Source organism: Ptychodera flava, chromosome 9 (assembly GCF_041260155.1).
Source record: "Ptychodera flava strain L36383 chromosome 9, AS_Pfla_20210202, whole genome shotgun sequence".
In the NCBI taxonomy this organism is placed as follows: Eukaryota; Metazoa; Hemichordata; class Enteropneusta; family Ptychoderidae; genus Ptychodera; species Ptychodera flava.
In genome coordinates, this window is record NC_091936.1 from 3,997,695 (window position 1) to 4,020,889 (window position 23,195).

Sequence of the window (23,195 nt, forward strand, 5' to 3'; positions counted from 1 at the left end):
CAAGGTGAAATAAATAGTTTGAATGGCACCCAATTGTATACTCTACAGTACAAGAAACATATTATTCGTACTATTTTTTGTACCTGTATCTTAAATTTTTCATCAGAAAGTATGAAGCTGTTTTTGAAATGACCAACCTAATACTAATTTTTTGTGTCATGTGTTTCCATGGAATGCTGCCAGTCAAATGTGAACTGAAAATTTAGATATGTTACCAAACTATCCACCCAGAAAAGTTTTGTATGTACACTTCTATAGAAGTAAAATTCCCCAATAATTCAATAAAGATTATTCCTTGAAGGACACAAAACAAGTTTGGATATAATACCTATAGTTTCTATTTGCTATTGCTGTACTCTGTGTACAAATGGAAAGTAAGACTGACCACAAGGGAATTGTGAGTATGCTTTACTATGCAATCAATTTCTCACTTGGTAAGCAATAGGCAATGCTGGCCACTCGTACTTGACACATACTAATAGCATTGAAACATGTGCCTTGGTAATAGGCAATTTTACATTTGGTAGTGTTTGGATTGCAGATCTGTAAGTGTCTAGGTACAGGTGTGTCCCAATTTCTATTGCAAGAGATTGTATATCACAATAGCATCATTCCATGTGTACTTCCGTGTCTCACATGAGGATTAACCTTCTGACATGTGTGTCATCTCTGCACAGCAAAGCCTGGAGTGATCCTGGCATTTTATATGGCACAGCTTTCTCTTGAACTGGAAAATGAGGAAAATCAAGATTGGTTTTAATGATAAAGATTTGCAATGTCTGTGTCCACTGGTGTAATCTTGCTGTTTTTCCCTGATATATAATATGTATATGTATGATGTATATTCTTTTGTAAGGAGACAGAAAATTTTTGATCACAGTTACAGTTTTTTTACAATAACCTATACTGATTTTCATCTTTTTTCCCTCTTTGTAAAACTGCAATGGAAAAGTAAGTTTAAGATGAAATGACATTTCACTTTATCAGTTTAATGCATCATATCTGAGATACATGCATCTGCTAACTGTTCAGTTTTTGTTGTCTGCAAATGCAGTCGCCAGTAGACATTGGAGATGGTTGGATAGATATGATACCAAGGGCAAATGATGTTGTTGCTATGGATACTGGGGTTGTCATGGATACCAATCAATTTCCTGTGATTACAATGCTCTTGAGGGTCATTGGTGAAAACCTTTCTTTAGGAGGACTAATTGTGATCAGAAATTCTTGCAATTTTACCAAAATACAAAGATCATGCTATTTGAAAGAGAGCATTTTTCAAGAACTACTGTACATAATATTCTTTTATTTTTTACAAAAAAAGTAGTAAAATGATACAATGAATATTAAGGATACAAGAGAATAATAAAAATGCACGCTTTATGGACACACAAGATACTATTTTCTATTTACAGTAGTATGTTGTGTTTTGCTTTACCTGTTTCATCCTAATAATCTGATCATTTTGAGACTGACCAGCTCATGGTAGGTGGTGGGTGAATTACATTGATTTCAGGTAATGATTGGTTAAATCTTCAAATTTGTGTATTGGAATCTCAGTGATAGTTAAGGTATGCATGCAAATTTTAGGGTTTGATTTCTGATCAATTGTTATTTTAGGGTATGATTTCTGATCAATTATTATTTTAGGGAATGATTTCTGATCAATTATTATTTTAGGGTATGATTTCTGATCAATTATTATTTTAGGGAATGATTTCTGATCAATTATTATTTTAGGGAATGATTTCTGATCAATTATTATTTTAGGGAATGATTTCTGATCAATTATTATTTTATGGTATGATTTCTGATTAATTATTATTTTAGGGAATGATTTCTGATCAATTATTATTTTAGGGAATGATTTCTGATCAATTATTATTTTAGGGTATTGATTTCTGATCAATTATTATTTTAGGGTATGATTTCTGATCAATTATTATTTTAGGGAATGATTTCTGATCAATTATTATTTTAGGGAATGATTTCTGATCAATTATTATTTTAGGGTATGATTTCTGATCAATTATTATTTTAGGGAATGATTTCTGATCAATTATTATTTTAGGGTATGATTTCTGATCAATTATTATTTTAGGGAATGATTTCTGATCAATTATTATTTTAGGGAATGATTTCTGATCAATTATTATTTTATGGTATGATTTCTGATTAATTATTATTTTAGGGTATGATTTCTGATCAATTATAGGCATTAGCCATGGTATGTAAGATGAAACCATGCACCTTAGGCTGTCTGAAATGTTGCACATTCTGTGATGAAATCTGGTATTTGCTACCAATCAGTCATCTATACCACGGTTACTCTACCCCGTAACCGTGTCTATACCAGTCAGTAGTCACATCAGTGATGGGATTCGTCGTATTGTCTGCTTCACAACCAGGGTTCTTCATGCAGAGTCTGAAATTTGAGAGAAGAGAACAACTTACTTTGCATCTATAAATAATAAGAGACTTGATTTATGCATCAGCACTGTAAAATATATAAATTGTGTATTGATATGTTAATTTAACCCCACAAAAATCTGAAGTTCAAAAGAACACCTACTGTTGGTCATTTGAATGGTTCATTGCAATACTGGTAAAGTAAGCATGATTGCAATGGCATTGACTGGCATGACTAAACATAGTTAGATTAAATCAAAGTTTTATCGAAAGATTTATCTTCGCATGACAAAAATTCCAAACTCATGTTGGTATTTTATTTGCAAAATGACAAAGTAGAGTTTGGAAAGAGTTACCAACATTCATTCTCAGCTGTCATTTTATAACATGAAGTAAATCAGATATCCTCCATCTTGTTTCTTAGCCATCATTTCGACAATTCTGTACAGACTATATAATATTTCATGCTATTTGAAAACTGAAAAATACAACGGAAGAAGATCTACTTAGTTTCCTGTTAATTTCATTGTGCCTTTGTTCACTGTGTAAGACACATTGAATAATGTACAATAGAATGCAGGTCAATTCATCTGTGACACATGTACCCTGATAAGCGTGATAAGTTACATAGACTTTGTCAGTTTTCAGGAAATATTATTGTGTAGCAGATTGAGTGATGGAACTGCAACAAAATTGGAATACATGAACTGAAAGATACCATACAAATGTAATGGATTAATTTGAACTTCTTGAATAATTTTGAATCATAGACAGTCATCAGATGATCAAAGCACCATCAATTTCAAAGCATTGGATAGTGGGGACATAATTTCTAAAAACTAAGACTATATCAGAGATGCACAGTTTGGTCATGGTCTCAGTAGAGAACTGGTTCAATTAATTATACATTCTTTCATTTGTCTTTTTCACCAAAGTTGAGTTGTTATTATAGACAATATAATTTTTAGTTCAAGCTTTGTAGTAAAATGCAAGCATGCTTAGGAAAAGGAAACAATTGTACTGCATGCCGAGGTAATCTGTGCAAATCAGGATGCATCCAATCAGACAACAGTGATCACTGTTTCAATGTAACAATCAATGGACATCTTCCATTGGCTATGGTACTATCTTTTAAGGCATTGTATGTCAAGCAACAATCCATACATTAGAGTCATTTGGTCACCAATTTTATTTTGCCCTATTTTGCACAATGAATATCAAATTGTTTGAAAAATTGTTGCCAGAGACACTCAGTAAAGAGACAGTACATGTAGTCTTCAGCCATTGACTGTTACATAACTAGTAGCTAGTCAAAATTTTTGTGGAGGGACTGTGATAAAATTAACTGTAGAAATATTTTCTTCTATATTGATGTATTGACAGACATTTATTTTGACTTCAAACCAAAGCAACTTTGAAATCATGATTAATTCCATCAAACAGTGCACTATTTTGTACTGACAGAACTCCAATCGGAAAAGCAGAAAAGATACAGGTGAATTGCATCCTGGGGCATTGCTGATGTAATTACGCAGTATTGTCTGTAATAGAGTATACAGTTTGTGTGTTGGTTGATTTGAAGCCTATGAAGAGCACCATGATTTCAATTTAATCCATACATCGTACAATGATTTACTGTAATGTGAATGAGAAATGACACGGATTGTAATCATGCCAACAGAATTCCAAATGTAATTCTTAAACATGACACCACTGTGCGTCCTGATTAGTAACTTACAGTAAGTCTTGTCAAGCATGCCACTTTTTAAAGCCATAAATTTCACAATGCAATTTGGAAAGTAATCCACTCCCTGTTAAACCATGCATGAATATTTTGAAACAATGAGTCAGAAATTGGTAAAAATGCCACTGGTTGTACAACTGAAACAGAAATATAGATCCATTTCAAATCTTGTTAATACATGTAAATACTAAGGGGCCATGGATAATTGACACATGTGCATGGTAAACAAAACTAAGTGCGTTTGTCCTCAACCCCCCTCCCCTAAACGAAAGTTTGGAAGTGCGAAAATCCAACCAAACCTCGTTCGGTGATTACTTCGCTATGAAATCACACATATGCTACCCCCCCCTCCCCACATTCTCCCTCTAAAATCAATCTCTGTTCAGTCCCAACAATGATGCAACCAATAGAATGAAATGAAACAGTGTATCCAAAATGATTGTTATGTTATTTTACTCATGCACTGATTCACATGTTTTGCGATACAGAAAAACGTGTAGCGAGTTGTTGTGATAGGAAAACTTGTAGTGTGATTTTTGCGCATGGTAATCGAAATACAGCCACACCCCCAACCACAGAAGTTGCGTTTACCTTGCGAGTGTTTTAATTATCCACGTCTCCTAAGAGGAAGTGAGTGTCAACACATTTGGTTCAGGCTAATACCTCAAACACAGTAGTTACATGTACCAGTCCTGATCATACTACATGTACAATATTTTTAAAAAGCAGTATTATAATTACAAAAAAAACTGTACCAGTTGTAAACTATTCTTATCTCATACAATGATACAACACAATTTGAAATCACTTCTCTCATTATTGCATAGTACTATCTCTCAGAAGATTTGCTTTTCTTACATTGTGACAGGAAATTAAGATATTGTTCAACTTGACATATCCTTTATTTCCTATGAATGCGTAACTCACATCCTTTACTCCTACAGATTTAGAATATTTCCTCACAGTTTCCTTAGCTATTTCCAAGATACAGTTGTTGTTGCTGTTGCACTTCCAGGCTATACCACACCTTCTGGTATATCCCAGGGAGCACAAAATGATACAAAGTTAAAAAATCTCATTTGTTATGTTTGTGTTGACATTTCAATCTGAATCAAAACTTATTGAATAATAATCATCCCCTTCATAGTTCTGATAATACTCAATTTGTGTGTTCAATGTATTGGTATGAATGGAACAGTCTCTTCTTAGTCTGGTAGTGTTTTTAATAAATAATAGAATGAAAAAGAAAACAGTGGACGTTGGTGATTAATGTTATCCCAGGCTTGTCCAAACTAATCTGGTAGTGTTTTTGATAAATAATAGAATGAAAAAGAAAACAGTGGACATTGTTGATTAATATTATCCCAGACTTGTCCAAACTTTTCCAAGTGTCACATTTATCACAGCATACATGTATCAATTACTTCAGGAACATAATTTAACATTAAATCACCTATGTTAAAAACTACACACCATTTCCTATCATTTTCCTTGTTTGCTTCGCAGCCAGTGGTGACCTTTTGACCTCAGTGTCTTTCTCATCCAATACAGTTATTGGATGGCAATTACCGTAAATTTGAAACCACCCTGAGACACTGTGCCGTGCCATACTTGGATTGAATCTATTATGTGTCAGTACTAGTTCAGACAGAACACATTAAAATCTTCTCCCCAAGAGGTGACAAGTCAAGACTGCAGGGTCAAATTAAGTTGAAAGCCAGTCAAATAGTCAATGAATTTGCAGTTCAAAGTACCTCCCACAAGTTCCATTTGATATGTCATCCATCAACTGATCAATAATCTAAATATGGCATTATATGGCATTAATGCTATCAGCATTTCCCTCAATATTGTTGGGTGTTTTGCACTGTATGAAAGCTCTTGGGTGTTTGGAGCATAAAGCAGTTGTTCAGAGATTTTCATCTGGCCCAGAAGAGGGCCAATGCATGCATGGGTTTCCTGCACTAAACTTCAGAACCAAGGTTATTGTTTTCAGCGTAATTAATGCAGTTCTGTTTACCATGGGTGTACTGGTATGAAGGAAGTGTATTCCATTCTACCAATGTGTGATCAATTACAAATCACCTGAAAAAAAAGAATTACACAAATGCTAGTGAAGAATTCGATTTTTCTTTCGTATAAACTAGATTTGAAATAACCCTTGCAGTTGGCAAATTTTTAGTTTGGCACTGTTTAACATCAAACTTTTGTTGTTCCTATGCTTTACAAATTATTTGAAATTATCCTGTTTTTAAGAATAACATCTTCATGTATTTTAATCTCTCAGCACATGAATTCTGAATTCTGAATCGCCATTCTTTGCTCTATGCAAGTCATGTTCTAGCATACTACGGGTAGTTATTAGTTTTAAGACAAGGCAGGGTAAATCGGAAAGTGCCCTCTTGATGAAATGAAGATTTAGTAATTTTGGTGAAAAGAAGGAACAACTGTTCAAAAACCTCTGCTCTAGATATGATTAGTCATTTACTTCCTTCCTGACGTTTAACTGGAAAGCATGACAAAGATGGTGTATCCTAATGTACATATTGGAAGCTGCAAGTGTATTTGAAGAGTACATGTACAATGGTCTAGAAGTTACTGGTAGAAACGTTAGAAATGTGTTGACTACTGAACTACGTTGTATGCGTGTATGTAAAGGTGAAAGTTCACAGAACTATTCAAGCAAGTTAAGCGCAGTGGTCGTCGCGCTGCGCGTGCGTGATTTTTTTGTTGATAAACATAAATTTTTGTAAACATAAGTCTTCTCAACTTCAATCGGAGTGAGATGGGAGCAGTCCCCCACTTTGTTAAGGCCTTTGTAAGACTCAACATCATGCAATAGTAAAATATTAAGATCGGAAACGAACTTCAGTGGTGTATTTCTATCTATAAACTTGTGTAGAGCTACGAACATTGGGACACTACACTCAGCACATTATGTCGCTGAGTTTACTGCACGCAGACACAGTGAACAAAAAGCTTTGATCGCGCGCGATCACGCTGGTTGTACACAATGCTATGTACAGTACAGTGAAAATACATAACTAAATGATCAACATTGCCTATATATGTAGACCAGCAACAAGCACAATGCCTAACACAAAAATTACACCAAGACCATGATCGGCAAGCCAGAGCAGGACACGTGAGATGTTGGTGGGAGACGGTCACTGCGTTGACGTACACGGATATAGCTAGAGAATCCGGTCCCACAACGTACCGGCCCGCTACGACTTGGCCTGACAACCAACTGTTGATCACCATGTCTTACTTCTCCTAGTATTACGTGGTAAGAAATAGTAAAATGACAGGAAACAATAAACAAAACGAGCGGGTTTTCGCGGCATTTGGCAGGGAAATTGCACGGCTACGCCGTACATAGACGTATCGAGAGATCCTGTGCCCCGGTCCTGTGCAAGGTCATGGCAGTGATCCAACCGCTAGCTGGTGTAGGCCTACCGGTGCTGGGCAAACTTCGTTGTTGTACCTCCTGATTGCCGGGTAGGTCTGAATCCTCTTTCAAGTGAGATAACCCCTACATAACAAGAAGACCTATGAAAGGTCCTTCGCTTGACTTGATACCTGTACTCGGAATTCTCGTTTGCACCCCCAAACGGGGTAAACTTTGTAGTTGAGTTGGATTCTCCACAGCCGAGTGTAGCACGTCATATACCCGGTTTGACACGGACGTTCATACAGACCACGGAACGGAACAGATGCAGAGATGCTTCTTGCTGCAGCGGGCATTGCTCTGCGAGCTGTAGATTTCTGTAGTTTAGGTTGTTGTCTTTGTACTCCTGTCGGGCCTATTGAAATGAAAGCTCTCGTCCTTGCTAGCGATGTCGAAAACTAGAGCCCGGTTGTTGACGGTTGATAGTCTGTTGGCGTATACATGCGTACGTCTAGCTCTATGGCTCGAGCGATAACAGTAGCCGAGCCCCATTCAACTGATTCAAGAAAATCATGAGCAAATGTGATCTCAATCCAGCGTGCAATCATTGTTCAATATTCAGCAGATATTTAACTTAGATTAATTGACCTTTTATTGCGTGTTACATTTGGATAGTTGGTATGCTTGTGACAGATCAGCTGCCATTTTAACAAGCGGCAATATCGCAAACATTACAATCAACCCGTAACATGTGCGGCATTCTTGGATTTGTTTACAACAGAGGGGGACCCCCTCAGGAGGATGCGCAGCGCGACGACCACTGCGCTTTAACCTAAATGTTCTTAAAGTCAAATACTGTACGGGCAACTATGAAACTCAAATCCTGTATTTGTAAACTTTTGTCGGAAGCTTCAAAAGTTATCACTATGGTAACTTTAACATTAACTGTACGATGAAAGTGTAAAGTAAGTTTGACATATCATGAAATTAGATTTTGTAGCCAGGGAACAATATATCTTAGTATCATTTATAGCAATAGTTTACCCACCATATATATTTCAAAATTATGATGAAATTCAGATTCAACATTAAATCAAATTACATTACTATTTACTACCATGAGATAATTCTTGAAGGAAAATCTTATTGTGAGGTATTAGACGAAGGAATTGGAGATTTAAGATCAATGATCAGTGAAATTGAAATGTAATTTTCTAGTTTTATATGGTTCTTTCAGGGGGGAGGTCATTCATGCATGGAGAATTGCTTCATTCAACAAGGAGTATGAAATGTCTCTGTGTAATTTCAATGGTATTGGGTATGTTATGGATTTGGAAACGAATATGAATAATATTAGATTGGTGAAAGTTGAAATGTACGCTGTCAAGTGTCATTGTGTTCAGTATGTCGTAAAATCAGTCCAACTACAACAATTGAAGTTATCAGTGAGGGGTTCATGGGAAACAACCACAGAATCAATTATAACAGTGAGAGTAGAAAAAAGATGTCTGCAACTGGGTGCTCAAACTTGAAAAGCTTTTTAGACGTTATGAGTAAAAATCTGATAAATCTATTACTTTCATTCATAATATAGTGTTGAAGCTGTATTATGACAGAGCTCAATTTACTATGATTACTGTTCATAGATCACCTTCTGTATGACACAATTATGGACCTCCAAGTTCAAAGATTACTATAAAATGTTTTTTCACCATATGCATGCATGTTTGGTATGAGATACAAATGTAATTTAGCATTGATTGAAATTTTTCTGTACTTTTTATATTTAATTCCTTTGAATGGTGGTGATTGAATTCATTGAAAAACCCATTGACATATTTTACATATTTACTACAATATGGCACTGTGAAAGAAAGTGTACCTCCAACTTTGACAATATTTTCATCATTTTTGTCACAGAAAATAAGTACATTTCTACTCCTCCCCCAAAGCATTTGTTTTATATGTTGTAATGTAAAGTGTAACATAGTGTATTGTTTGCAATGTGCAATATTATCATTGACCAATGAATTCTGGTCAGGGCTGAAATTCATTTGTTGAGATTTACAGTGGACATGCATGCTATATTGACAAGTTGAACACAAGACATTTCTGCACTTTTTCAGTAGGACAACAATGTTTTCCAGTGAAAATAAAGTTCCAGCTACAGCCTGTAATGAGTTCAATGCTTTGAAGTGTTAGGTCCTTGCACTTCTTGTCATTTTTATCTTCAAGTTCAATGTCCCTTTGTATCATTTCAACATTCAGAAACTCGAGTCATAAATTTGAGACATATATATGTCAGACATGTGCTTATGAAAAATATATAGATTTTGTTCTGTACACCTTGAATAAGAAATTTTGAACATTTATGATATCATTTCCGTCAGTTTAAAACCTCCAAATGCTGTCAATGAATTATTAATTCCTTCAATAATTAAAATGGATTACTAACTTTATACTCTCCATTGTTACATAAAATCCCAAAACAACAAGAAAAGCACTGCATATCTCCACAGGAACCCTAATTTAGCAATAATTCATATCCTGTATCAAACATTTAACAGCTCTCTATGTATTGCTGTGTGTGGTCAGATAAGAGAGAGAGCAATGTATAACACCACATGTGGGATATGTAAAAGTTAGATTTCAAAATATTCAATTTCAGATATTGCACAAGATTTTTTCATGCAATTTTCATTTCTGGATTGCATTTGTAGAGTAAATCGGACTTAATAGTAATTCGTGTAAATATTAATATGGTCATACTTTTTAAACAGTGAAACATAAAATTTTATTGGTCTCTTTGGAGGCAACCAATGAGAAGTTAATAGTAGCAATACCCTTGAAATGTCTGAAATTTCATGAAGAATATCCCATAATCCAGTGCGGTCTTTGATGGATAGGGGTTTGACCCTAGAAGTTTATCAGTCAATAAGCTTGCTCAGTAGGGCTCTCACTTTCAATCAAGTACTGTGTAGGTCCTAGGGTTTTATCAGCGGCAAATGGAATGTTGCAATGCATTTTGTATTCACTGAAAAGTTGATAGTCCTCTACAATTGCATCTGTTGTTGGCTGATGTGGGTATTCTTTTTGGAAACAGGTTAGTGTACCATGTTGTGTAGTGTTTCTGTGTTAGATCATATCAGTGAATGGTCTTTTGAAGAGAATAGTGTAATATGCCTAATGTATACACTTATCATTGTACTGATAAAACATTGAAATGCCTATATATGTTATCATCCAGCAACACACTGTTTAAAATGGCTTTTAGTGCATATAAACTGATATGAACCACTACTCTTTCTGCTTGTGTTATTTCCAAGCTGCAACATGTGAGGCTTGCTTTTTCAGAAAATGAAAAGCAACGTTGCAGATGTTACTTTCACTTAAATCCATGTTTGAACTAGTAAATCATGTCATGCTCTTTGCATTTTCTAAATATCCACTCCTGTACTAACCTACATGTAAATTTCAGATGTCTTCACTTTGAAAGTACCATCCCATTGCAGTGTTTTAGGGAGAGATGTTCTCAGAACTCTGAAGGCTTTTTTCTTCATGTTGTGTACAAGCTGTCAAAGTTAAAGAAGAAAGTACATCTTAATCTTAATCTAAATCTTAATACGTACATCTTAATCTGTAATCTTAATCTCATTAGCTGAATGATAGATTATATATGCTAGAAAATGCAGAATTTACATAACCATGTAGCTTTACAATGTGGTTTCATAATTGGCTAAAACAATTATTGCTCTGTAAAAAGTGAATTCTAAAATATTGTAAATATATTACTGAATCATTCATGTGTATGTGTGTAAGAAGTATCATTATTATGGCCTGGATAAATTTGTGAATTAAAAAATTATTTTTGCCGTGTGCTGTAACCACAAAAGTACATGAGCGTGATGTTTTTGCAGCAATTCCTGATTTATGTGAAAAGTGAATAAATCTTTGAAAGCTATTTCGGCACACACATATTTGAGACCATTTCCAGAACGTGCGTAATGTACGTGTAAAAGCTATGTGATGTAAATTGTTGGCAGAAGGACATAAACTCAAGCCTAAAGTTTAGCCTCAAGTGAAACTCTAATTTACAAAAATGTGCTTGCAGAACGTGACAACTATAAAAGTCATCTTTTAAGATATTTATAATGAGAGCAACTTTTGATGGCGTTCATCAAAATATAAGATCTCTCGTAAAAAGTTGATTAACAATGCTAAAGTATGATTGGTTTGTCTTTAGGTCCTAATTCTGATATGTGTATGGTATACCGGTATGTATCCTATGATATGTCAATTTTATTCATCAATTTTGTCATTGAGTCATTGAAGATATTTTTAAAACTAAGAAATATCAATCAACTATATGATACATAGCTTCCGTAATAGATGGCTTTTCTGGCCTCATTACAAGAAATGGGTATAACAGACTTCTTAAAGTTGTGCCAGAAATTGACACTCTTTGACTCTGTGTTAAAGATATGAGTCACCTCTCTTGGAGGTAACCACAATGAAATTCTATATGCAAGCTGATGATGATAGTCCAAAATGTCATAACAGTGTCCTCAATATTTGAAAGACATTTCTTAAAGCATTTTCAAGCCTATTATGACTTAATATATTAGGCTATTGCTTGGTATAAATATATACAAGTCTCTCTATTCAGGCAGGTACATGTACATGTCTATCATAAAGTGTCTAATGAATAACATCTATAATGAGATTTTCTGGTGCTCATTAAATCTGACTGTATAATTGTTTACTAATGAGGATCACATTTCCATCTCATGTGAATTTAATTAATCTAATGAAATAAATGCTGCCATCGTTTCTACAAAAACAGAATATTTATTCTCCTTTATATGTAGTAATGGTATAGTAATGTTGACTTTCAGTGTTTTGTTGTTGTAAGATGGCGTACATTATCTTTTAATGCATCCTTTGTCATCTTGAAGTATTGAAATCAGCAATGTGAATGAACACAACTAAGGTCAGAAATACAATGTAATGTAATGCTGCCTTTGTAGTTGCTAAGTAACAAAGAATGTGGGCTTTGCAGTGCATTCTGGGAAAGTGTCAACTAATAGACAAAACACTACAAGTTTAACAATTGTGGTTTTCTTTAAGTTGCAAGGAAGCAACGCCTTTGTTCTGGTGCATTCTGGGAAGTAAAGTATTAAATGGCATGTATGACTATCACTTTCCATTACATTTGTCAGATACTGGTTATAAATAAAGCTATTGATATTTCATCTGATAGGCTTGAATTCTGCCAAGATTAGTAATGCTTTGACAGTGAGTGCCTTCAAGACATTGGTATTCCTCTTAGACTCTCCAATGATGTCATCGTACACAGAATAATTCTCCAATAAGATACCTTGATAAACATTGTTTTTGTGATCAATAGAGGGAAATGACACTGTAATTATCTTGCTCGTATACATTGTTTTTATAATCAGTTTGTAAAAATTATAATTGTGTGCTTGCCATCAATGCTGAGTCTTATCATAGAGAGAATTCCTGTGCTTGACATGAGCTAGACTTTCCATTCAAATTATTTTATGTTGTATGATCACAATTAATATTCGATGATCTTCACTATGTTATTATCACTGACAGGAACAATAGCCGTAGGGAAGTGTACCTGCTTATAAAATATTATATGGCAAAACTTAAGTTTTAGCTGTGTGTGATTCTTGACTGGACAGATTTTGGCAAGTGATCTGCCCTGAACAGAAATGTGTTTGGCAAAGTTATCCATCTTCTGAATCTCAACTTTGGTTCAAAGTATACATGATAATATTTTGATGGCTTTTGAGGCGGGAGGATAATAAATTGGAGAATGTTTCAAGAGGTTCATTCATGTACAGCTGTTGTCCTGAGATATCAAATGATGTATTTTCTAAAATTCACAACCATTAACTCTAATCTGATAAATTGTTTTGTCAGTAGTTGCAGCTGCTATGAGACATCTTCTGTAATCTTTTGAAAACTGGTATTATAGATTCCAGTGTACTTCACTGATAGCATTCTTCAAATTCCACAATTTGTAATCATATCTGTGTCTGACTCAGCGTACAATAAGACATCTTGTAAGTTGTGGTTAGTCTTTGTCTGCAGGTCTCACCAAGCAATTGACTGTAACTTGCAATGGCACTATTTTTGTGCCGTTTGTATAAAATAGTTTTTAATTCTTCTTCCTAAAATCCTGTCAAAATGCCTTGTGTTTAATGTGTTGATGCAGCCTGTATGTGTGTTTTATCAGACTGAATTTCAGGTCAGACAAAAATTCAATTTTTTTTATCAACAGTAGTACTGTATGTTGCATTCAATTTTTGTGTGTACAGGACTTGTACTGTGCATTTCAACAAATTTTGATCAGGGGAAAAAGAAAATCAGTGACAACTTGTTTTCTAAAACAAAGTTAAAGTATATTTAAAAGTTATATTATGAAAAATTACAGCTATAGGTATTGTTTCTATGTTAATGTCAAGACAATGCCAGTCTGTACAAAGCCCTAATAATGAATTCATTGCTATGGCTTCTGTGTTAGTGAATTGCACAGGATGCTTGCTGAATCATAGGATTAGTGTTGTACTTTTTTTATGAATTCACTGAAAAGGATTTTAGCAAAAACTGAAGAGTAATGATTGAAGATTTTGATTAAGAGTTGATACAAAGTAACGTTAGATGCAGATAATGTGATTGTATATTCATAATCAACCTTCTACGATGCACCTGCCCTCTATACTTCATATCATTTTACCATCCATGCAGCCCCAACAAGCTTACAAATCTAAACCTCAGTTCCTTCTGTTAAATTTTTTCCTGAAACAACCAAATGATCAGAACTTGCATATTTAGGAATATAGTTTTAAACATTCACAGTTTCATGCAATACATGTACATGACACTCTAGCCCTTTAAGATCCAACATAGAATTACTTTATTCATAACTTCATTGTACATCTGCTTGTATATTATCTCTGTTGGTATTCCCTGGTGGAATATCACATTTTGAATTTGCAATCAACTCCATATACCTGACAATAATTTCATTTTTGGATGATGATTACTGTCTGACTGTCTACCAAGTCATACAATATCCACAGTTCCTGGTACATTAATGTTTCAAAGGAAATGAGTTTAATGGTAGATGTTTTCACAGGAAGTGTATAGGCTTTCCAAAGACACTTCCTATGTGAAACAGCAGAATCTTTCAAAACACAGTTCCTACATTGCATGGAATAGAGTATCTCTTCCTTTCATAAAATATCAATAGAGGCATCATTACAGGTTAAATTTGTATCTGATTAGATAGTGATCATACTTCAGAATTTAAAGATAGTTTCCCAAAATAATATTTTTTATGTACTATGCATAGAATATACATGGAGAAAGAGTGAAAACCGAAACCAAAAAGACTGTGATTTCCTTCGAGTTTCATTCATTTGAATGATAAAGGTTCAGATGCTTGTCAGATGCTCACAAACTTTTGAACCATCATATAATTCAATTATTCATTGTACCTGGCTGTTGTATTTCCTTGTTATCAATGTCTATATATCAAGTAGCAGATTGTGCTTGGAATTCTCCCGTTCACTAGAAAATAAATCCTGTGCAAAAAAGGAAAGTACAAGGAGACTGATTCACATACAAGTGTGTAGAGTGTAAGCTATATGTAATGAGTATGTGATGTGATAATGAGAAAAAAGTATGTTAAAGTACAGTATTTATTGCATTCATTGATGTTAGCCGTTTGTGTTGGCTCCTGTCATTCATCACACAACATGCATCATGTACATTCCAATACCAGTTCCATACCAGTTTGTGAAATGACACTTCAAGATCTTCTTTGACCCATGACCTCGTCTTTCACGCATTGTTAATAATGAATTTGCATCTACTCCTGTGGAATTTAAATGCAGGAAATAGATGGTTGTTCACACTTCTTAAAGACAGCCAGTTTCAATTTCAATCTCACTTCATGTGTTAAATGCTGTTCCTCAAGTACCCTGTCTTGAATGAGAAAGATGGCATGTGTGGATTCAAAGTTTACATTGTACGCTGTTGTGGATCAAGATTATTTCCAGCTGTGTGACAGACTGCATTTTCCTTGATTTAGCCATGGTCCCTCTATCACTATGATTTAGCCTTTCATGTCCACTAGTTTCCATTTGTGCAAAGAAGTAATAGGATTGACGTTATGATTTTGCTTAAGTAGTCTGTATCATGTAATCGCTCCCTTCATTTCCATCCTGGGGTAGACTGAGCCGATCATTTGTGTCAAAATTTATCTCATCTGCTACTGCAAATGACCCTACCTCAAATTATTTTTGAGCACTTCAGTAAGAAAGTGGCTTCATTTTCAAAACACAGTCTTTCCCCTGAGGCTTTGAATCAAAGAGCGACTTTTAATTTCTTATTATGATATCAACATGGAGCATAATATCGAGTGATTGCAATTGACAATTTCCTAATGATGCTACTGTGTAATTCTTACATGATACGATATTTGGTACAATGGGCGGTAAGCAGGTAAATGTTACCATGGTTCCCACTTTACCCAGGCTGCCCCTGGTTTATCAGTGCAATCAGATAAGGGAACAGCAAAATGTTACCGTGGTTCGTAGATACCAATATTCCCCAACCTCTGTAGCAAAATTGTATACATGTAGATGGCAGTCTATCAACAAGAAAATTTGCTGATTGTTTTACTTCATGTCTGTGTTTTTGTACCAATCAATGGGTATTGAGATTTAAATTTCAATTTATTAAAATGCATCTCTTGGTATGCTGTTTTGTATAAATTAATTGTACAAGCACAAAGCATGGTTGCTATATTACCTTACATCATCAGTTATTTCACATCTTGGTCAACAAGAAATCTGATTAGTACAGTATATTCAAAGTTAATAAATCAGCTAACATAACCAATGACATTTTTCACATTGACAACAAAGAAAAATGTACATGTAGCTCAACGGTAAAATTTTTTTGTGTGTATTGCAAAGAAATGTCAGGCTAAAACTGAAACAGTTAATAAACTCAAACAGAATGCAAGCAGCTGTATGTTAAAGCGCAGTGGTCGTCGCGCTGCGCGTGCGTGATTTTTTTGTTGATAAACATAAATTTTTGTAAACATAAGTCTTCTCAACTTCAATAGGAGTGAGATGGGAGCAGTCCCCCACTTTGTTAAGGCCATTGTAAGACTCAACATCATGCAATAGTAAAATATTAAGATCGGAAACGAACTTCAGTGGTGTACTTCTATCTATAAACTCGTGTAGAGCTACGAACATTGGGACACTACACTCAGCAAATTTATTGTCGCTGAGTTTACTGCACGCAGACACAGTGAACAAAAAGCTTTGATCGCGCGCATTCACGCTGGTTGTACACAATGCTATGTACAGTACAGTGAAAATACATAACTAAAATGATCAACATTGCCTATACGCTATGTGTAGACCAGCAACAAGCACAATGCCTAACACAAAATTACACTCAAGACCATGATCGGCAAGCCAGAGCAGGACACGAGAGATGTTGTTGGGAGACGGTCACCACGTTGACGTACACGGATATAGAGAATCCGGTCCCACAACGTACCGGCCCGCGACGACTTGGCCCACAACCAACTGTTGATCACCATGTCTTACTTCTCCTAGTATTACGTGGTAAGAAATAGTAAAATGACAGGAAACAATAGACAAAACGAGCGGGTTTTCGCGGCATTTGGCAGGAAAATTGCACGGATACACCGTGCATAGACGTATCGAGAGATCCTGTGCCCCAGTCCTGTGCACGGTCATGGCAGTGATCCACTGAACCGCTAGCTGGTGTAGGCCTACCGGTGATGGGCAAACGTCTTTGTTGTACCTCCTGATTGCCGGGTAGGTCTAAATCCTCTTTCAAGTGAGATAACCCCCACATAACAAGAAGACCTATGAAAGGTCCTTCGCTTGACTTGATACCTGTACTCGGAATTCTCGTTTGCACCCCCAAACGGGGTAAACTTTGTAGTTGAGTTGGATTCTCCACAGCCGAGTGAAGCGCGCCATATACCCGGTTTGACACGGACGTTCATACATACCACGGAACGGAACAGATGCAGAGATGCTTCTTGCTGCAGCGGGCATTGCTCTGCGAGTTGTAGATTTCTGTAGCTTGGGTTGTTGTCTTTGTACTCCTGTCGGGCCTCTTGAAATGAAAGCTCTCGTCCTTGCTAGCGATGTCGAAACTAGAGCCCGGTCGTTGATATAGTCTGTTGGCGTATACATGCGTACGTCTAGCTCTATGGCTCGAGCGATAACAGTAGCCGAGCCCAATTCAACAGATTCAAGAAAATCGTGAGCAAATGTGATCTCAATCCAGCGTGCAATTATTGTTCAATATTCAGCAGATATTTAACTTTAGATTAATTGACCTTTTATCGCGTGTAACATTTGGTTAGTTGGTATACTTGTGACAGATCAGCCGCCATTTTAACAAGCGGCAATATCGCAAACATTACAATCAACCAGTAACATGTGCGGCGTTCTTGGATTTGTTTACAACAGAGGGGGGACCCCCTCAGGAGGATGTGCAGCGCGACGACCACTGCGCTTTAAGAATATTGACAATGTGTCCTTATTCCAGATTACAGAAGAATCTGGTCTTATCTAAACATACCAGTCTTTGGTAAACTAGGAATCTGTCCATATGTACTGTACAGTGTCCAGGGGCATGTCCTTAAATCGAAACATGGATAACATATTTATTCAGTGCAAAAAAATTGCACAAGAGTTTCACCAATGCTATGTTTTGACATATTTTAGTCAGCTAGGGATGTTTTGACATATTTTAGTCAGCCAAGGAGGTCAAAATCACAAAGTGGTTTTGTGATTTCTTGGTATCCCAAACTGCATGCTTGGCAATGTACAGGGTACCTTGAAATGTTCTTCCCCTTTCATCAAGGTCAAGTGCACACACTGTATACACATATCAGTGACACAGGGTCTCCTCAGTACAAGAGACATTCATAGATGATGACAAACAGATCTAAAAGAGACATTCGTAGATGATGACAAACAGATCTAGCCACTTTGAATTGGTAGAGCTTGTTAGTGTATGTGTACTGCTAATTGGATTCATGATATCATTTAAAATGTATGTCTTGTGAATGGTATTGCTTTTACTCATACTCGTACATGAAAATATCTATTTGAAAAATCTATAATCCTCCCATGCCCAAAATAAAGTTTTTTCTTGAATGTCTGATCACTGGGTACTCCTAAACAGGAACTTCCCCTTTAAAAGCCAGATTATCATAAATCTATGCAAATGTCAAAAAGCCATGCCACTAATCGGATATGTCGTGTTTGGTCCCAGAATCCCATAATTTTGACATGTTTCAGGCATTCATTGTTGTTGAATCTTGCATATGATGTCTTTCAATATATGCAACTGAAGTCGAGTCGAAAGTTAACTGAAAAAATGTTCCATGTTTTGTCAGAGAACACATGTGTTCCGAAATGTATTCCCTCTATGACCATTTGACCCTCTTTCCATATGTCACGAAAGTGTGCCTGTCATGATTATTCAAATTTATCATACAGTCAAAGCGATGTTATCAGGTTATGAGAATTCAAAAATTCCCGCCCAGTGTATGCAAATGACTGCATCATCAGAAATCCCCCTATTGTGCGCCCACAGTCCTGTAACTTCCTGTTTAAGGTACCTCAAAAATATTAGTCATTCATGTTGCAATAAACTGAATATTTTAAAGTGTAATTTTTGGTATTAAAACAAATTAGGAACATGATTACATAACAGTTGTTGCTCCGCACAATATGTCCACTCAGTATTTAACTTGAATGAATTGAAATAAAACTTGTAATGTTTGAGACTTAAAATTTTGAAGGAGGTGGTTTAACACTTTGTATTTTTTTCACTTTTTTCCAGACAAAAACATATCCAGTGAAAGTAGGCAAAGGAATTGTAACAGCCATGCACCAATCCAGTATTCAAGGTGTGGAAGACATGTCCCAGCTGGCAGATCTCCATGAGGCAGCTATTCTACACAATCTTCAAATAAGATACCAAAAGGATAAAATCTATGTAAGTGGAAAGGTGTATTGATAGATTTGTGTGTGTTTCTCATACCTTAGAGACTGGCCTCAACTTCTTCGCTTTGTTATCATGGATTTGCATCTCTGCTAATTACTTCTTTTGTCTTATCTGAGCTGTCGTTGGTTGATAGACATTTGCCTATCATGCTAGAAGTGCTGTGTGCACAATTTCTATCATGGGACGCTGTAAGGTTCTGATGGTATGGAAGTCGCTTAAATGAATTGATGCTACTCAGAAAGACAATGTATAGGTAAAGTGTAAAAAGGAAATTCAACAAAAAAATACATCTGAAATGTTGGAATAGTGAAAAGCAAAGAACACTTTTAGTTTTCTGAACTGTTACAGACTGAGGTGCTTGTATTTGTGTCTTTGTATGGCTGATATGATGGAGCAAACAAAAAGACTCTGAACTGAACCAAAAAGGGGCACTGCTCCCCATTTTAGACTGGACAGTGTACAGACATTGCAATGCATCTGGAGGCACATTTCATAACAAAAAAAAAAGACATGGGAGTCAAGTTTTTAAAATAGAGTGTCTTTGTCTTGTATTTGGATTTCCAAATTTCAAATACAGAAATCATCCCATCCATATGTGTGAAGGCAATGCCTATGTCATCTCACAGACTCTCTGTCTGTCATTTGTAGTCCACTGTGAGCAACATGTGTCTTTCTAAATATTGTATTCTCTGGCAGATTTTGCAACAGTGACACATCATGACCAGTCCAATGAATGTAAAGTACATTGTGATAAGTTTTTTAATCAGTCTTAAGATGCAGTCCTAGCATTGCCTGAACAGTGATACTTTCAGTGTTTCTTGTCAATATTGGTTAAACTATCAGAAGCAGTGTTGTTACAAAGCATACATATGTACATTCTAGGCTACTGCCAGATCAATTTATAACATGTATCATATTTATTGGCTTTAATAGTCCTGTAAATGTGAACAGGTTTACTAATAATCAAAGATTCTGAATTAATAATTCTTAATGTCCACTGATACTGCTACTGTTTCAATACCACATTCCATTCAGTAACATTTCTTGCCTCATGATGATAGATTTAAACCACACTTAGTTACGATGAATGTGATACAAATTGGAAAGTGACTTCTCACATTCTGACAATGCTCAATACAATTTTTACTAATGGAGTACACTGTATCTTAAAGGTGTAGTACACACCTTTGAAATTAGAAGACTTCAAATTTTACGCAAACTCTCCATGTTAAAACTTTAAATCTCTCCCTCTCAAAATATAGAAATGAAATCAAGGGTCATTACTGTAGAAACAAATTACACAATATTTACCAACTCCTGAAATTCAAAATGGCTGCCATCCCTGTGTTATCTCTATGGGGAATAAAATGAATTTTCACAAAACTAAGACAGTGAAAACTAGTTACTCCAGTGGCTTCAAAATGAGCCCCCACAAGTGATAGACCAAAAAGGTATGTAAAAGTTTGAGTGTCTGAATATCTGTCCCCAATGTACTGGTACTTTCTTCTTAATTAAGTCAGTTTAATTAGTGATAATATCACACATACTACAGTTCAAGTGGAATTTGTGGAAGTTCAAGTGGAACTTGCAGTGCTCTTCACTTCCTCCTTTGCAAAATTGGTCATATCAGAAAGTACTTGTCCAGAGATTCCTGTGCCACCCTCGTCCACACTGTTATATCTTCAAAGCTTGACTACTGCAATGCTCTACTATATAGCTTGCCCGATACACAATTACAGCGGTTACAACATGCCGAAAACACAGCAGCTGGAATTGTTACAAAGACCAAGAAATCAGACCACATTACCCCCATACTTATGCAGCTTTACTGGCTTCCAGTACGATCATCGCATTGTATACAAACTTTTTCTGATTACTTACAAAGCCCTGAATGGACAAGCTCCACAATATCTCAGGAATTTAACAACTACCTCATCATGTGTTCTTCATTCATCTGATAAATGTCTTCTGCACACGCCTAGATGGAATCTGACTACCTATGGTCGCCACTCCTTTTCAGCAGCAGCTCCTGTCCTTTAGACCTCTTTACCCTGAACATAAAACCCTCTCCTAATGTCAACATTTTCAAAAGACGCTTAAAAACTTATATCTTCCAGAGAACACTTTCATCGTAACTCTAAGTGTCACTTAGCATTGTTTAACTTTGGATATTTGGCGCTATACAAATTTTCTAGATAGATAGATTGATAGATTGATAGATAGAATAACCTTACATCACTTGTATAATCCATAATCAGTTACATATATGTAAAAGCAATACCTGGTGTGTAGACTTTATTATGGTCATTTTTCACTACCGAATAATACAATTTTCTCTTTTGGTATTTGATTGCAGACGTACATAAGTTCGATTCTAGTGGCTGTGAATCCATACAAAGTTATAGACAGTCTCTATGACTCCAAGGTAATGCAACACTATGACAAAAAACACATTGGAGATACTACACCACACATCTATGCAATAGCCAATGAGTGCTATTATTCCATGTGGAAAAGTCATGAAAATCAATGTGTCCTTATCAGGTAAGCTGTCAAAATGCCAGTCATCCTGTTAAATATTTATTGTGCCTTGTCCAACCCATTCCCAGCCCCCCATCCCCACCCCCCGGGTCCAACTTTGGAATAGCAAACAGTATGGATGGTACCAGAATTTACTGTGGAAGACTAAAGGAAAGTGGATGGGAATTAAGCAATCCAAGCAATAAAATACAACAACGGAATATCTTACAAACGTGTTTGTAAGAATGGAAATAAAAATACTTGACAGTTTAATAAAAGCTGTAGCTTTCAAATTCTAGCTGCCACAGAAATCATTTGATGGAACAGCAAAACTGTGAGTAATGGGATATAAAGGATTGAAGCCCATGGAATTGCCAAAGACACATACAACAGTAGTATTTTTGTTCTTGCTTTGTTAATAGGAACAGGATCTATATGCTCCTGGAAAATGCTTTGATTTTGAAGCAACCTGGAAAGTCCAGGAAATCCTTGAAATGAAATTTGGTGTGGAAAATTCCTGGAAAAATAAAAACACCCACAATTTCCTAAAATGGCGAGATGATAAGTCATATTGATTTGTGAAAAGATTCAAAAATGATATCAAGTGGTATTTTGGACCAATAAAATGTCCTTGAAAATTGTTGAAAAAGTCTTTTAATTGACATTGAGCATACTGGTATGGATCCTTAAGGAAGGAATGCAGGTCAAGTAAAATCTTAACTCTTTAGGTTAGATCAGGTACAATTCAACATTATCACTTTGTGGTTATATATCTTTATTAAAACCAGTTTAGACACAAACTTATCTCAATTTAAATATTTCAATGAAAAATAAAAATGTGCTCTCTCTTTCTTATTTGAAATGAATTTATGGTATTAAGAGAAAAAATAGAGAAGTATGATAGTGTAACTTAAATTACACGTCAAGTACCACTTGATCTATTCAAGGTAATCATGACATTTGCTGGCATTGCTGACATACCAGTATCTACTCTGATCAGGAAAATTCTGATTCCTGATA

General features: G+C 35.6%; 1 protein-coding gene across 1 annotated transcript in view; it reads left to right on the forward strand.

Moving 5' to 3' along the window:
- LOC139139796 (unconventional myosin-X-like) overlaps positions 1-23,195 on the forward strand; it is a 106,298-nt gene that overhangs the window by 15,026 nt on the left and 68,077 nt on the right. The window contains exons 3-4 of the mRNA XM_070708716.1: positions 19,491-19,646; positions 22,012-22,199. Of these exons, the coding sequence (XP_070564817.1) occupies positions 19,491-19,646; positions 22,012-22,199 (344 nt within the window). The remainder of the gene's footprint in view (positions 1-19,490; positions 19,647-22,011; positions 22,200-23,195) is intronic.